This window comes from Chinchilla lanigera, unplaced genomic scaffold, assembly GCF_000276665.1.
Source record: "Chinchilla lanigera isolate Chin_1 unplaced genomic scaffold, ChiLan1.0 scaffold00007, whole genome shotgun sequence".
NCBI lineage: Eukaryota > Metazoa > Chordata > Mammalia > Rodentia > Chinchillidae > Chinchilla > Chinchilla lanigera.
The window spans coordinates 1,296,677-1,314,124 of record NW_004955408.1 but is presented as its reverse complement, the minus strand read 5'-3'; the positions used below and the strand labels follow the sequence as shown (position 1 = coordinate 1,314,124).

At 57.0% G+C, this 17,448-nt stretch overlaps 1 protein-coding gene and 1 long non-coding RNA gene across 2 annotated transcripts in view; one reads left to right on the top strand and one right to left on the bottom strand.

The window, feature by feature from the left end:
- The window catches only part of Adamts2 (ADAM metallopeptidase with thrombospondin type 1 motif, 2), a gene marked incomplete at its 5' end in the record, with an annotated part of 209,321 nt that overhangs the window by 53,022 nt on the left and 138,851 nt on the right, over nucleotides 1-17,448 (bottom strand). Inside the window, one exon of the mRNA XM_013507291.1 lies at nucleotides 8,734-8,817. Coding sequence (XP_013362745.1) covers nucleotides 8,734-8,817 — 84 coding nt within the window. The remainder of the gene's footprint in view (nucleotides 1-8,733; nucleotides 8,818-17,448) is intronic.
- On the top strand, nucleotides 484-4,119 carry LOC106147301. Its single transcript, XR_001232136.1, has 2 exons — nucleotides 484-1,864; nucleotides 2,136-4,119. It is a non-coding gene; the product is annotated as an uncharacterized LOC106147301 (long non-coding RNA).

Sequence of the window (17,448 nt, the reverse complement as noted above, 5' to 3'; positions counted from 1 at the left end):
GCTGTGTGCCCCGGCCGCGCCCGCCCAGGGGGACAGCTCTCCCTCTCGGCCCGGGCAGGGTGCACACGCTGCCAGCACCCCAGGGGCCGGCCCAGCCCCAGAGCCCCGTCCTTCTGGGGACCCAGGGCTGCCCCGGCGGGAAGGCTGAGGCAGGAGGGAGCGCGCCTGTGCCTCCCGGCCCTGCTCCGGGGCCTGCAGGGCCCCTGCCGCCTCCTCGCAGGCCCTGGCTCTGGCCCTCGCACCCACGGCTGGGCTGCAGGCTGGGGCTCGGCCGCGCTCCGCCTGCGAGCCCTCACCTCCTCTCAGCCTCGCCAGACTCGGGCGGGCTGTCTGACCTTTCACCTCGCACAGTGAGAGATCCGACAAGCATTCATTCCATCCTGTCTTGACCCGGCCTTTCGTAACCAGACACCTTGCGTCTTCCTCCCATTGTCCCCAAGTCTCTGATTCTCATTGCTTTGATTCTCGTCGTCCTAGGAAATATTTAAAATAACAGTTGAGTAGCTGTGTGGTACCTTCTCTCCGAATCAATTGAAAAGCCCGTTGCTATGCAACCCTGGAGTGTGGTGATGCTCCGCTCCCTGGCTGATGGCATATTGTATAAAATAAGATAATCTCTTTTCTTCTGCTTTTTTTTTTTTAAGAAATGGAGAAAAATGTTGTTTTAGGAAAAACTTGAGATAACTCAGAGGCTTCTCATGAGCTGGAAGACAAATAACATGTCACTCACACAAGTGCCACCAATTTTATCCCTGCTGGAGCTGGGGCCTGGGGACAGGGGAGAGAGGGAGGGAGCAGAAGGCAGGAGCTGGTCTATTTCTGTCACAATTAGAAATGAACGCAAAGGCTGATACACATGCAGCCGCTCTGCCTAGGACCAGGTCATGGCCTCACAGCACCCCTACGCGGTTCACCCTGCCCTGAGGGATGCGGCTGTCCTGCTCCTGGCTGCAGCCCCTTTGGTTCTGTCGGGCTTTGCTTACCCCAGGGACGGGAGCCTCCTTCCTCAACAGGAAACTGAGGCCCCTTGCAGGGCACCTCATCCGAACTCATCCTCGCCGCGAGCTGCTGTCCCGTGCCTTGTGCAGACGGCCTGGTTTCAGCTCCCTCCAGCAGAACAAGCGAAGCCCATTCCCTCAGCTGGGTGCCCCTGGCCCTGGCCCCAGAGCTCAGCTGGGGTGGCACCTGCCCAGCACCTGCCCCACACCTACCCCACCTGTCTCCTTCCTTCCCAGCACTTGCACCGGCTCGCTGCCTGCTCTGCGAGCTCCGCGGAGCCCCAGCCACTCCTGGCCGAGGCTGAGCTCAGAGACCTGACCCCCTCTTCTCCTGGCCCATGGGCGCCCTGGGACCTGAGTGCGGCCGCAGAGTTACACATAGTTGAGCACGTGACAGGGACAGGGACCGTATCCACATGAGCTAATTACGGAATTAAACATGTTTATCAGCCCCCCTGAATTGAGTGAAATTTATGGAATTTAATCATAAAAGAGCAGGGTTGGGTTTCTTTTTATATCCCGCTCTTTGTCACATTTGCCTTTTCTAATAATTCATTTGAAACGTGTTTTCGGAGGAGCAGTCTGCCGTGGAAGGCATGGGAGGCCTGCGATGCTGAGCTGCCTCTCAGGCCAGCCGAGTGCCTGACCCTGCAGCCACTCTCATGGGCCACCCTTTCTCCTGTGTCTGCGGCCCCAGGGTGAGTGGTCTTTCCTTTACCACTCGGCACTGCTTCTCAAACCTGCATCTCAGGCTGTCAGCTTAAGCCACTGAGTGAACAGCAAGCACCAAGCTTCCTGCCCTTGTTTGGATCTGGAATGTTCCCTGAAGGCCCGTGTGCTGCAGGCATGGTCCCCTGGGTGTCAAGGTGGGAAAGGGAGGTGGGAAAACCTCAGGACCTGGGGCTGAGTGGGAGGAAGTTGGTCCATTGGGGCGTGGCCTTGGAGGGGATAGACTCCGCCCCTTCCTGTGTCGCTCTGCTTCCCAGGCCAGGAAGTAAGCAGTGTCCTCCACCCTGTACTTATGCATTTGTTGCTTTGGTCCATGATAGCCCAAAGCAACAAGAGCCAAGTGACCATGCGTTATGACCTCTGACCTTTTCACCATTTAAGTTGTTTATCTCAGGTATTTTGTTACAGTGGTGGAAAGCTAACACCCCCACACATACACGCTGTGACAGTTCACTGATTATGTCAGCCGGATGAGAAAAGCCCAGCTAAATGGAAGCAGCATCGTCTGGATGTGATGACACAGCTGAGGAGGACTGTCTCGGAATGGCATGAAAGGGAAATGAGGAAGGACTCGCTTCTGTCTCTTCAAAGGTGCTTCAGTCCTCCAGTCTCTGCTTTCACCCTGGGTGTCATCTTCAGGCTTCTAACACAGACCCTTCAGCTGAGGACCATCGAAGACCCTCAGCCTCCGTCATGTCCACCGTCGGGACACGACGGCGAGCTCTAGGCCTTGTGCTGGATCCTTCGGATGTCCAGTGCGCAGACAGACCCTCTGCACTCTTCCGCACCCAGCAGTGCACGGCCATCGTAAGCCCATCTGTAAATCCTTATTATTTGTACATCTTGCATTAAATCTGTTTCTCTAGTAAGCACTGACATACACACACCCATGACTCTTACGAGGCAGGAAACAGAGGCTTCCAGTCCTGCCCCGGGATAGGTGGTGCCAGCTGGATGCCAGTTCCCTCTGTCTCCATTGACGTCTGGTATAGAGTTGGGGCATGCAGAGCCCCATGGGGACACAAGAGGGACACAGGAGGGGGACCAGTGGAGATGCTTATCCAGGTGCTGGAGTCCAGTTAAACAGTACTGTCGGATGCTCTGAGGCCTCAAGGATTTTTTTTCTGTGAACTAGTTTTTATTGAATTAAACATGCACTCTTTTGCATGTGAAAACCATGGCTATCATGATAATTAAGAAAATTCCGTAAAACACAAAAAGGAAATAACAATTCCTTAGCCTATGGTCCAGCAATAAATACTGCTGACAACTTGTGTGTGCAATCTCTCCTGCACACAGACATGCACACAAAGCTGAGATCACACTGGAAAGTGACATCCAGCTTCTCAAAAAATAAATAAGCAAATAGCAAACTTAACTTTATGCTGTTACCATTTCCTGATGTCTTTGAACATGCTTTGAAAATGTGATTTGCCAGCAGCCTAAGATTCATCATGATTCGTTTAACTAGACCTCTGCTATCAGGTAATATCAGTTAATTCCTGTTGCCTGCATTTAGAAATAAGAACATGACAACTGTCTTGTCCCTAAAGCTGGGTTCACAGCTATGAACACCGCTTCAGGAGACAGACAGAAATGCATGACCAGATGCAAGGCATCAAGAACTTCCCAGAGGCAATGATAACGTGGTCATGTTTCCTCCCGCAGAAGCGAGTCTACTTGTTTATACTTAACTACAAGAGTGGAGAATTCATTCATCCAAAACAGCAGAAAATACCCCTTCTTATTCCTACAGGGCTGGCATTTATATTCTTTTATTTGTGTACTAGTAAAGTTAGATATTTTTACATATGTTTTCTTTTAGTCATTTGTACTTTTCATTCATTAACTACTTACTTCTTTTGCCAGTTTTGTTTTCCTGACGATTTATAATAGTTCTTCACATATTAGGGCATCCTTGTCATATTGCAAGTGCTTTCTCTGATTATTATTTGCCTTTCATTTGTGTGTAGTGGAAGAAGTTTCATATTTTAAGTATCCAAATATACCTATCTTCCTCTTTACAAATCCTTGCACTAGATTTATGCTTAGAAAACTCTTGACAATCAGCAGTTTGTGTGATTTAGTTGAATGTTATGGTAACTTATATTTACCATATGATGATATAGTTAACAGCTTGTTAAATTTATTTTATACTTATTTGTAATGCTTAATAACCGTTCCATTTTTATCAAAAGTTAAATTATCTATAGGAAGGGAATTTCAGCCATTTTATTCAACTGATCTATCTGTTCATGCTTATGCAAATACAGTGTTACTTTAATTACTTTTTACATCACAAGATGTTTGGAGCAATTCTCTTTCCATTTGTGGGGCTTCCAAGGGTTCCTCAGCCATTCCTGACTGTTTCTAAATAAACCTTAGAGAATCATTTTATCAGACTTCCAATTCTTAACCTGGGGAAAACCAACATTTCTTCCATAATCTATCTCCCCAGAAAGAGCAGCATGTATTTCTTCATTTATTTTCACTTTCTCCTACCAGTAAAAATGTGAAATTTTCTTTCTGTAGTGCCTGGACTGTCTTGCTAGCACCATGCCAGGTGCTTTATATGTTTGGTTACTGTCATACAGGCATGTTTTCTCTCTCAGCTACACAAAGCACCAGGCTGTTGCTGGTTCAAACCCGAGCTACTGATTTTTGTATGACTATCTTATATGCTCACACACCACATAATGATGTCACAGCCAATGACAGCCATACACGCTGGTGTCCCACGGGCTGGGTCACCCAGTGCATCCCTGGGGTCACAGACACAACCATGAGATCATCCATAATTCCTTTCTCAGAATTTGTCTTGTCCTGAAGTGATGCCACCAGACTTTGTTATTAACTCTACATATTTCACAGTGCGTTCTTTTGAGTTTTCCTGGCAGATCTGCAGCAGCAAACAATTACAATTTTGTCTTCCCTTTCCCGATATTAGTTTCATGTCGCATAAATCTGTCTAGGGTTTCCAGAACCACAGTAGTTTTCCTAGATTCCAATCTTGCTGTGACTACCTCCGGACAGCACCCCTCGGAGCAAGCTCTGCGGAATGTTCCTTCATGAGGACAAGGGCACCAGGGAGAAACAGGCTCCAGGACGCGGTCCAGTCACCGCTGAGAAGCTTGCCGGGCCTGTTCCTACAGCGCGCCTCTGGGAATGCTGCCCTCAGAACACCTGTTTTCCTTTGTTTTACCAGCATTACCGGGCCCCTCTATTTTCCTGTATAAACATCTATTCACATCCAAAGAATCAGCTGTGCAGAACATTTTTTAGGTAAATGTGCTTCTTTTTCCAACTTAACTGAAAATTTTGGTTGTCATGCTACCATCTGTCACTAGTTCCCTCAGATTCTTGAAACAAGCGACTTGCAGCTGCTGTGGAGCCAGCAGCCCTGTTCTGCCGTCTGCCTGGTCACCCCAGGGGAGCCCAGTGCTCCCGCATTCAGCCAGCCCCCACTTCTCAGGCTCTGGGCTGTCCTCCCAGGCTCCTCATCCTGACCTCACCGCGGTCACCTCCACTGGGGTCGCGCCAGGCCCTTCCAGCACCGCGCGGCAGGGAGTGCACCCGCTCTGCTGCGCCAGGCCCTCCTCTCCTGTTCTCAGCTCCTCCCACGCCAGCCTTTCCTGCGCTTTCCCATCAGCTCTGCGTCACTGTCATGAAATACCTGAGGCAGCTAACTGTAAAAGCAGAAGAGGGCTGCCTGGCTCTCCGTGTTGGGAGTTCAAGCTCAAGCTCAGGCAGCCCCCCTGATTGGGCTGTGGTGAGGCAGCTCACAAAGGCAGGAGCAGGAGTAAGAGGAGGAGCGGGCAGGCTCATCTCAGGGCAGCAGAGAGGAGCCCTCCGTGACCCTGCCCTTCCGATTAGCGCCACCTTGGGGACCAAGATTGTAAGTCCCTGTGCCCACTGGCCATTACACACTTGGAGGTGGGGGCCTCCTCAGCAACACAGCTGCTCCAAGCTGCCTTCTCAGGGAGCAAGCTCGCTCCGCAGCCGTGGGGTGCAGGGCCTCTTCCCTCTGTGCACCATCTGTGCTGCTGCAGCACCTCATCCCTGGGCATCTCTGCCTTCCAGCCTGCAGCGGGGTCTCCACACGGACTCCACCTGTAGCTCTCAGCAGTGGGGTCCCCCGCCCCACTTTCTCTGACCCTGAGTGAGGATGGGCTGCGCGGTCTCCCCCTTGAGTCCCAAGCCCGCTCTCAACTGGCTCCGTGTCTGATGTCCCTCCTGGCAGCCCTGGGACAGCCCTGTCCCTGACTATCCCAGCACAGCACTTGGCACATAGAAGCCCTTAGTAAAAATATTTGCCAGCTGTCCGGATTTGTCCTTAGTAAGCTGATGACTGAGTTAGAGGGCCGGATTTCCTGATGTGAACAACTCCCACGTTCCTAGGTGAGCCCTGCTGCACCATGGTAGGAGTTTCTCTTTACACATTATTCAAGCGCACGCTTCATATCTTAAATTTCTTTGTCTATTTTTAGAAGTGGGACACTTCTGTACTTTGTCACAGACATGGTACCTTCGGCAGCTTTAGACATTTGGGTCACATTGGCTACAAAAATGAATTCAGGTTGGGCGTGGTGGCGCACATCTGTAATCCCAGCACTTGGGAAGGCTGAGGCAGGAGGATTGCTTTGAGTTCCAGGCCAACCTGGGCTACACAGTGAGTTCAAGGCCAGCCTGAACTGCATAGCAAGACCCTTTCTTAAAAAAAAAAAAAAAAGACAGAATTAGAGGACTTCAGAGTGGTAGATGAGTTTCTGCGGCGTTGTTTTGCCTTTCATGAACAATTCCTTGAACTGAACAAGACTGTACCAGCAAAAACAGGTGGTCTGCCCATTAAGTGGTAATTTTACGAAAACTTTGCAAATGGTGAAAAACCCAAGTTCCCATCTCAGTTTGGGGATGGAGGGTGTGTCCTGCACTGTGTGGGGTCAAACTTGAAACATTTATATTTCCCTGGGAAACGCTCGGTTTCCCCAGGACCCCAGCTCCCTGCCAGCGATCCTCATGTTCAGACCCTGAGCTTCTGTGACAGTCCTGATGTGACCACACTCCTCACGAAAACAAGAAAGGAAATGGCTCAGGGTAGGGACAGTTCAGTACAGTCTGCCAGGGATGAGCTGATAAAGAAGCCTCTGCAAGCAGCCAAGACTGGAAGAGACAGGCTGTCTTTAGGCCAAATAAGATCCAGGGCTTTGCCAACATCAGCAAACAGTAAACCTCCACAATTTCCGAATTTTTTCCTTTTAACCAGTATAGGAGCGGCCAGGTGGGGAACGCAAGCCAGTCCACAGGGCAGCTTTTCCCTCCTCCTTTCCCCAGGATGTAGGACAGACCGCAGGTGCCATAACCATGGAAGCAATCCAAGTTCTTCACGGTTTTCAAAGTTACCCTAAAATCACCTGTACACAGAGAATCGGATAGGCTATTTTTGCCAGCGCAGAAGTTTTGCTCTGCAGTGCTGCTGTCTTTATGAGCTTTCCGAACTGTCTGCAACTGCAGCCCCAACGTCTCCCTCGCAGCAGGGTTTTAAAGCGTTTCCACATGGACCCGACTGTTTTTAGACCTATAGCTCCTCTCCCATCACCCTCACCATCACATTGGGGGCATTTAATCAGAGAACATGACCTAGTCCTTCTTGCTGTAGAAAATTCACTGAAGTTTCCTCTATAATCTAAATACCCCTGTAATTTTTAAGTGTTCTATGATTCCACAAAAGAAGGCGAACCCTTTTGTATGGCAAGGGGAAAATGACACAGCTACCGATTTTGCAGGATTTGGTGCACGGACTTGAGAGGAGACTCCCACAGTTAGGTTTGCAGCAGTTTTCTCTCGTCCCGACAGGTCACCTTGCAATGCTCTGTGCTGCCTTAGGCCGCACTGACCCAGCACAAGCGTCCTTCCCGAGGCCAGTGTCAGCCTCTTCTGAGCACCGGGCTTTGTGGGTGCAGGAGCAGGAAGGGACCTGCTTTTCACAGGGTGCATTCTGCACCTGGACCCTCACTGCCCTCCGCTTGACACTGGTGCCTGTAGGTTGTGTGCAGTTTGATTTTGGTTTTTGGCATTGAAGTTCTCTGTCTGTCAGCAGAAGCATTTAAGCCTTGACATAATTTCCACACAAGCTATGTCTGATCTTGTCACAAGTGGAATTTCTTTGCACCGAGTCAGACCACGGGTGCAGAATTCGGCCGCAGTTCTCAGTGAGAAGCCCGACTCCTGGGCAGAGGGTGGCATTGGCTGCTCGCCTAGGTGTGCCACTGAATCCCCTTGAGCCTCAGTGTCTTCCTCTGTAGGTGTGCTGTCACAGCAGGCACCACTCCCCTGAGGGTCATGCCGAGCTGGTCCATGCTGGCTGAATCACGGGCTCCTCTTTCTCTCCGTCTCTCTCTGCCTGCACTTCACCTTTCTTTCCACCACTGGTGGCTTTTTACCCTGGTGGCTTTTTACCCAGAGACCCAGGCGTGCTGCTGAGAAGAGGGTTCCAAGCTTCACAGCAAGAGGAGATGGGTCGGGCAGGGGCGGAGGAGCAGAAAGGGCAAGGCAGGAGAGGAGGTGGAAGGGACTCGGTCAGCAGGGGGCGTGTTAACCACGGATTTCTACGCTTTGACCTCAGGAGCTGACCCTGCCCTTCCTAGCACTGGCCAATTCCCAGAGACAGCAATCACCTGTGTGTGTGTCTTTCCTATAAAATCAGCCATGTCCAAGTCAGACCTCACAGCCCCAACCTCCACCTGCCCCTCCCTAATCCCAGGGCCAGGAGCTGGACACCCTGGTGCAGCCTCGCGCTCAGCTCCACGTCACCTGACCCAGCCTCTCTCAGTCTTTTCGGCAGAGACCGCGGCAGCCTGATTCCCTCTGCACTCACAGCGCGCTGCTCTCACGCGGGCCCAGCCAGGTGTGGCTGTGACTTGGAGCTGGGCCGCCCCGGGGCCCCTTCATTCCCAGAGTGGAGGCTCGGGCGTGGCCAGCAGGCAGGCCCCACGCTGTGCTCACTCACCTTCCCGTAGCTCAGCAGGATGATGCGCACCAGGACGACGTTGATGTGGGCCCCCAGCGACTCATCGTGGTAGATTTCGTTGACCTGAAAGACAACCAGGGAGGCCTCAGAGGAAATCGAAGGCCCACAGGCTGTGCAGAGGGCACCGCGACCTGCCCAGGCCCCAGGTGGGAGCCTAGGTCCCCCCCCCACTAGTCCCTCTTGGTCACTTTTCCCCAGCCTGACCACCGAACAACCTCAGCGCCCATCCCGATCTCCACCCCGCCGCCGTTGCCACCCATGTGGATGACAGCAGCTGCCGGGAGGGAGCACGGGAGAGCGGCTGGGACTGTCCCGCACCGGTCCCCTCCTTGCTGCTCTGGCTGTGGTGTCAGCTCTGCACACTGCTGGGACCCGCCGTCCACAGCCCTGCCAGTCGCAGACCAAAGGCACCGGGGAAATGAAGCTGCGGCACACGTGCAGATTTTTTTCCTCCCCACTGTTTCCTAAACAACGTGGTCTAACAACTGTCTGAAGGGCAGTGCTTGCTACAGCACAAAGGTGGGTGCTTCTGTTCTGAGGCTCAGTTCATATCGTTGGCTTCCTTTGTGCTTTACTCTTCTGAGACTGTTTGTTTAATTAGGGCGGGGCATTTCTAGGGGATGTACCAGGGCCTTGGGCATACTAAACTGGTGAGCTCCTGCTCTCCTTGTGTGTTTTAATTTTGCATTTAAAACCATTATTCTGAGCAGGTGTCCGTAGGCTCATGGGCTTCCTCAGATGTCACAGGATCTACAGCACAAAATAGGGGCTGCATTTCCCGCTCCACCACACAGCCGGATGACCTTCCAGAAACACGGGCCAGGTCAGAACCGGTTGGGGCTGCCGGAGGCTCTGTCCCCCAGGCTCCTCCCCACCCTCCTGCTGCACACGCAGCACGTGGGGAACAGCCCCTCGAGCCGCCTCCTTCATGGGCTGGCCAGGCCCTCTTCTTCCTCAGGTCAGCCTTGGAGTTGCTGCCTCCTGACGGAGCACTGTGGCCCTGGCATCTTGAGCTTTCCACCACTAGACTGCGCCGCTCCAGAATCTATACTTTCGTCCTGCACGCCCAGCCCCCAGCACAGAAGCATGAGGCAGGCCCTCGGACATTTTCATCAAAAGAATAATAAATCCATCGGTGCCATCACTGAGCGGGAGGCGTGGACCAGTCTCGCACTGCCGTGTGTGCAGACCAAGCCCAGAGGCCGCTGACTGGACGCCAGATCCCTTCGGGGAGCAGATACAGCCAAGCTGCACCTCCCGGAGCGCTCCGCCCCCTCAGGCCAGGGCCCTGGGTGTGCCGCACCCCGATGTTTAGAATCTGTATCTGAGCAACTGTAACTGCTGCTTACAGACAGGTAGCAAATCACCCACAGCAGGAAGATGCTCCAGAAAATCAGCATTAACAAGGAAATCCAAGCATGATGGATGAACTGAGAGGCACGCGGGGCCGGAAGACAAGGAGCCCAGACCACTGTCACCATTGCTGTGGGTAAAGACGGCACCAGCTGGAGGGCAGAGCGAAGGAGCTGATGGGTCCCCAGCGGATGCCACCACAGCCCAGCTCTCAGCCTGCCATGGGAGCTCCTGCCCAGCAAGCCTACCCTCAGATTATAATCTGGTTCCCTTCCCCATGGCCTTCTTGTCCTGTGGGGAAGGGGAAGATCAGACGGTCCCCGCGACTCAGGGCTGGGGGGTCCCCTTGAGTCCCCTGAACCTGCACCCATGCAGAGCGGTGCTCCTCTCTCCTTCTGGACTGAGCTTTGAACTCGCGCCTGAAGAAGGGAGTAGAGGCAGGGAGAGGACAGATAGCCTGAGAGCCAGGGAGGAAGGGAAAGCAGGCAGCTTGAGGCCGGCGGCTGCTTGAGGTCGGAGAGGGCAGAGGTCCACGTGAGTAGAAGGCGGCCCCAGAAAGCCCAAGAGGAGGCTCCACATGCCCCACAGCAAGCAAGCTGGCCAGCGCGGCCCCGCTCCAAGGTGCATGCAGCAGAGCGGCTGGCAACCCTGAGCTTGGCATTCCGGGCTCCAGAACTGAGAGAGATGACCTGCTGTGGTCTGAAGCCCTGCCGGTAGGATCTTGTCTCCCAGCCCAAAGAGACCAAACCAAGCCCTGTGTCAGGGCTTACAATGTTTGGATCTTGACTCTTCCCCAAGTCCCACGTGCCGAGGGCCTAGACTGCCAGCCTATGGTGAGGTGGAAGAGGCGGGGCCCAGTGGGAGGTGGTGAGGTCACAGGGTGTGCCTGAAAGGGACCCTGGCTCCTGCCTCCTGTCCGCTCTGACTCCTGGCCACTCTGCTCTGCCATGTGCTCCCACCATCGTGTTCAGCCTCAACACAGGCCCAAAGCAATGGGACCAGGGACCATGAACTGAGACCTCTAAAACCATAAGCCAAAATACACGTCTCCTTTTACGCTGGTTCTCTCAGGTTCTTTATCACAGCCACGGAAAGCTGACTGATACAGGGCTTGACCTGACCATGCCGCAAAAGGCTTTGAACAGGAAGAGCCTGAGCAGCTCTCAGGGACCCAGTGACATTTTTGCTCCTATCCTGGGGTTGGGGGACGTCAGACTAAAGAACTAAAGAGAGCGTCGCTTTCCCACTTTTGCACTTTGGTGTATGAATGTTCACCCCAGGCCTGCGGCGAGCGGGTCCTTCCTAGGTTCTCCACAGGACTTCTCTACCTTAGCTGAGCATGGAGTCACCACCTGGAGCCACCATGTGCTCTGGCCTGGGTGCTCCTTCCTTACAGCCCGAGGTGGGTGCCCTCTAGACCCACTTGGGGAGGGAGGCTGAGGAGTGGCACTTAGAAGCAACCAAAATGGCTTCACAATCACGATGATGCTGAGGAGGGCTCTGAAGGAGCAGTGTGGAACCAGAGGGTGTATTAATGCAGAGTCTGCCAGGTGGGACTGGGCTCTCCTAAGGGTGGGGCATTTCTCTCACAAGAGCAGACAAATGAGGACCAGTTAGCTCTGCGAAGTAGGGGTGGTGCTCTGGCAGAGGGAGCAGCACGTACAAATGTCCCGGGGTAAGAAGCATCAAGGCACACCCCAGATATAGATGGGGGCAGGAAGGGCCCCAGAACAGGAGGAGGCAGAGGGCCCTGAGACTGGACCATGCAGGTCAGGAGAGGGACTCCAAATGTGCAAAGAGAAATCAGAGGACGGGGGTCTGGGCAGGGAGGACAGGGACCCTGGGTCTTCTGTGGAAAGTAGAATGAAGGGGTCACAATGAGGAACATTGGGGTTCAGAGGCCGGGATGAGAGGACAGGAGGAATGTGTGAGGAGTGGAGTGATGCAGAATGGGGGGGCACCACCACCTTGGCCCCCCCCCCCCGGACACCACAGGGCCCGCTGAGCCTGTTCACGTCCACTGAACAATGGACTCCATCTAATCCAGTCGGGAGAGAGAAAGCCCTGGAGCTGTTCTCGAAGCACCCAAGGTGAAGGCTACGCGAAGCCCTCGCCCTGTACTCCCAGGGCCTCCCGGGGCAGCCGCAAGCGGTCCGGTCTAAGGTGTACTTCCCGGGACTCTGCCCCTGAAGCCGTGGCCATGGTCGCCCTCCCGCTGTGGGACCAGACCCTGGCCTGGGGCCGGGGCTGGGAGCTCCGCCTGAGCAAGGGGCGGCAGAGGCTCTGGGAAGGACGGGGCTCCATCCTCGTGGGAAGTGGGGAAGGGGCAGGCTGGCCCCACCGGGCTCCCGGGCAGTGTCCGTTCGTGCGGCATGGGGTCCCCAGCTCGCCTGCCCTCCGTCCTCAGCAGGCAGCCTTGCACAGGGCAGGTTGGGCCGCTTCCTCACTCCGGACTAGAGGTTGCCAGACACCCCGGAAACCCCGCTGCTCGCCCCAAGGTCCATGAATGGAGGCACTTCCAGGCCACGCCATGCTGGGCGTGGGGGTGCAGGTGGCCAGAGCCCCTGGGTGTCAGGCAGCAAAGTGTGGCCTGGGGCTGGGCGCTCTGGCCTCTGGAAGCCTGGGATGGGCTAGAGAACCAGGCAGAGGTGGCAGCTAGGGAGCTGGTGGGGCCATGTGGGAGACGCTCTGAGCAGGGGGCCAGGGAGTGGGAGGGCAGGCTGGGCTCAGGGCCTTCGCCGTGGTGCCTGCTCACCGTCTTCCCGGCGGCTGCCCTCCCCTGTGGCACATGCGCCAGGAGATCCCTGACTGGCTGGCTGGGCCCCGTTGCGGCGGAGCCAGACCACAAACGGGACCTGACCCCTCTGTCTGAGTACAGCAGGAACAGAGCCGGCTAGGACGCAGTTTGGGGGATGTCAGGTGGGCGGAGTCCCCAGTGTCCCTGTGGTCCGCTGGCTTGAGGTCCTGTCCCCACAGCCCGGGGCTTCACCAGCCTTTCAGCGTGCGGTGAAGCTGCCACGGCACCCAGGGTCTGGAGCCTTCTGCCCCTGGAGGCCGCCGCCCAGACCCAGCGGGGAGTCAGAGCTCCCCCAAACCAGCCTGGGCTGGAAGCCTTCAGGGCCCATCTGGGAGGCGGGGACCCCAGGAACAATTAGCAAAATCCCCAGGGGACCCAGCCGCAGTGCTTCTGCCCAGGACTGAGCTGACCGATGGGGCAGGGGGAGCAGATGGGGCAGGGAAGCTGACAGACGGAGGCAGAGGCCGCCTCCAGACAGCTCTTCCTCCCACTCAGGGAGAGGCGCACGCTGGGGGGGTGGGGGCTCAGAGACACCCAGCCCATGCCCTGTCCAGTACCAGTCTTCACAGCGGCCAGCACGTGGAGCGGATCTGCCCTCTTCTGCCCTCTGCCTGAAGCCCCCGGAGCCCCCTGGGCCTCTGGAGTAGGTCCCACCCTTCCCAGCTCCCGCGCTCCCCCTGCCTGCATCAGCCCCTTTCTCCCTCGGACCTGCAGTCCTGCCACCTGCAACGGCTGGAGCCCGCAATCCCCACATCCCCCTCCAGACCCTGGATGCTTTAGCTAGCGGAAGGGCATGTGTGGGGAAAAGGGCATAGTAATGAGTGAGTACCGAGTCCTTTCAGAGGAGAAAGGCATTCGCTCCCCGCCCAGGGACTTCCCCTCCGGCTGCACCTGGAGTCCCACTGAAGGCCTCGCCTGATGCCGGGCCGCAGCAGCCTCCCCAGCAGGGAGCCGTCGGACCGCTGGGCCTTTGCACCTGCCGGCCTTGCTCCCCACGGCTCTCCCAGCCCCTGTAGGGGCTCAGGACCTTCACGTTTGCTGTAGAGGATGTCTGCTCCGGGTAGAGTTACTGGATCCGGGACTGAAGGAATGAGTCACTTTGGAGGGTATGAACAACCGGAAGTGGGCAAGTCACCACCCCGCAGGCTTGTCCTCCCAGCGCTGCGCCCCTCCCCCTCCAGCTCTCAGGCCCAGGCGGGGGAGAAGCCGCCCTCTGGTGTCCAGGCTGCAGGAGGAGGGGAAGCCCCAACAACGTCCTTGAGCCCTGTCCGAGAGATCGATCCTGGAGCCGTTAAACCCTGGGGGAAATGTTCAAAGCCGCAGCCCTGCTCGGGAGAGGGCACGGGCTCCTGGTTTGGGGAAATACAATGCAATGCGCCCTCTGCTTATGCACAGACTTGGCCAGGTCTCTTCTGGAATAGACAATAAGGAAGGCTGCGGCTCTGCATGACAACGGAGAAGTTCGCCTCTGGTCAGCAGACTTCCAGCCAGGGGGCTGTGAGTGCCCGGGTGGGTGCCAGCAGGGGCGGCTCTGATGACATCATCAAAGAGAGGAAGGGGCCGTTCTGGGACCCAGGCCCCGCTGGTTGCAGGGCAGGGAGGGCCGCAGGCCAGGAGCAGAGGTGCTGGGCGGGTCCTTCTCCCCACACCTCCCAGAAACAATCTCCTCTGCTGGGCTCAGCAAGGCTGGGGGACCCCTAGCAAAGCCCAGGGAGCAGGCAGGGGCTGAGAGTCTGGAGGCTTCGAGGGCATCGTGCACCACTCACCCCCTGCCCTCCTGGGGGAGCCCAGAATTAAACAGAGAAAAGCAGGCCTCTATCGGCCCCTTGGGAGTCAGGTTTGGACGGCTGCAGTGGGGGCCTGGAAGGGGTCCCGTGCCCGCCAGAGCCTGGGAGAGGCTGCTGGCTTCCCAGGAGGAAGTCTGCATCTGTGTGTCCCATGCACAAATGCTTTGGAGGCAACGTAGACGCTCGCCACAGCTCAAGATACCAAACTCTCATGCCAGGCACGGTGGCACACACCCGTGATCCCGGCTACTCCGGAACCTGAGGCAGGAGGATCACAAGTCTCAAGGCCAGCCTGGGCGACTTAGCGAGACCCCCTTCTCAGAAGAGACTACAAAGGACTGGGAGACAGCTCAGAGAAAGAATCCTTCCCTGGCACGGTGGCCTGGGCAAGGCGCTGCGGTCAGCCTCTAGGACCACGGAGAAAAAGGAAAGGAAAAAGGACAAAAGGAAAGAAGGAAGAAAGGAAGGGAAAGAGAGAGAGGAAAGAGAGGGGAAGAAAGGGGAGGGAGGGAAGAAAGAAAGAAAGGAAGAATGAACAGACCAAAGAAAGACAGAGAGAGGAGGGGGAGGGAGGGGAGGGAGGAATTAAGGGAGGGAGGAAGGGAAGTTACCTTATCACGGAGTACAAACTATCAGGGTCAGAATGACTAAGGTCACATGGCGCAGAACGGCGGTGCAGCAGCCCCTCCTTCAGCACCAAGTGCAAGATTGTACACTCTAAGACACCACCTGAGCCGTCTCCCGTCCCTCCCGGGCCCACGGCCTGCGGGGCTGTGGACATCTCTGCAGACCCAGGTGCCCCCAGGCAGCTGGCCGATGCCCAGAACCCAGCTTCAGGTCAGGGAGGACTCACCGTGCCGCTGAATACAACACTGGGCAGAAGCACGGAGGACAAGGCTGCCTTCGTCTCCCACGCTGGGGGTAACTGCAGAAGCGGCCCTGCTCCCTGCCCTGAGTCTGGGCCGAGAGCAGAGGCGGGTGAGGTCCCCACTCCACACTGCGTCAGTTCCAGCGTGGGACCTGCCCCAGCCTGCTGCGCGACTCAGCTTCCCCAGCTGTGACAAGGAGACAACTACAGTCCCTGCCGCCCGGTGCTACGGGGACCGAGGGCAGCGAGCACGTGCACAGCCCTGTCCAGCACCCGGGACCGTCTCGAAGTTGTCATCAGTCACAGGACGGCCGAGGGCTGTGCGCTGTTTCCCTGGTGTCCCAAACTGTGGCTCCCCGGGGCTTGTCTGCAAGGGCCACCCCGGCTCTGCTCCTGGCCGCTTCGAGGGGCCTCTGTGACCGGCCATTGCTTGGCCACGCTCTTCCCCCAGAGCTGAGCCTACAGTGCCCAGGCGCGTCTGTGAGTGAACCTCTCCCCTCCGGCCGCTGGGTCTCAGCAGCCACACTGCCCCGCGCCAACCTGCCTCTCGCACACTGACAGCTTATCAGAGAGAGGGAGGGCGGTCACGGACAGACAAGCACACAGTGAAAGCCACAGGCCAGGCCCGGAGCCCCAGGGCCTTCTTGGCCGCAGTAGCCAGGGCCAGGAGGAGGCCGAGAGCAGGCTGGGGTTCTTCCGGCAGCAGCCGCGGGACGCCCGTAACCTGCCTCCCGGCGCTCAGCCCAGCTCTCCCGCTTCCCTGACCGCGTGGCCCAGGGCCGCACGGAGTCCCGTTTCAGGGAGGGCACCCCCGCCCTGGCCCTGTGCCCACCACACCCTGCTGGGCTCCAAGCCCACAGGGCGCAACCTGTCCCCTGGGACCTGCGCTCTGCCCCAGCTCCAGCCGGGCACATGGTGGCACCTGAGAACAGGGCAGTTTCCTTTCTCTCTGTAAGTCCTACTCTTCCACTGCCCTCGGATTTGTAGTCCTGCTTTTCAAGCTTTCATCACTTCCCCCGTGTTGTTAGGGTGCAGGGGCGACGCAGAGCAGGGTCTCGTTTTGGTAGACTTAGCACGCACACGGCGTCCTTCAGTCGTTCTCCCAAGCTCACGGGTGTCACACCTTGGTGGTTTCTACCTGTGTGATGGGTTTTGATCAGATTTTGACCTGCGGAAAGAAACTGACCAGAAGCCACCAAGAGGAGCTCAGACGTCCGGGGGGGCGGGCACGGGAGAAGAGAAGGCAGGCTGGGGCAAGGCTGTCAAGGAGGGGCAGGCCGGGCCCAGGGCTAGGGCTCCCCGCCTTTGCCCCTGCCTCGCCCCCACCAGGGGTCAGACCGACCACGAAGCCCCGGCCCGCTTCCCCTGAGACAAGCTGCCTCCCAAGAGCGGGGTTCAAGGCCAGGGTGGCGCCTACACAGGCGGCAGGCAGGAGCAAGGCCTTGCGGGGATGGACGGGTGCCCCGGGGGTGTGGGTCCGGAAGCCCCTGCCCGTGAGTGGGAGGTATCCGGAAGTCACCCTGGGGAGACGGCAGAACGCGCGGCTCATCAAGGGCCGGGGCTGGCACCAGGCGGCCCGGCGCACTCGAGCAGCCGGCTAAAGAGCCCGGCGCCAGGCCCGGGCACCCGCGGAGAACGAACGGAGAGGGTCCAGGCTGGCCTGTGCACCGCCCTGGGGGCCCCACGGGTCCCCACGTGAAGACGCGGGTAGAGACCCTGGCGAGCAGGCTCGGACCCGGAGGCGGTGGGGACCTGTGTCCGACCACCTCGGACCAGCACCGACCCTGAGCCCGCGGCGGGGCCTCGGGAGAGCCCAGTGGAGCGAGGGCACCGCCCCGCACCGCAGTCCGCGCCGTCCGCGCCAGCGGGGCCGCTTTCCGACGCGCAGG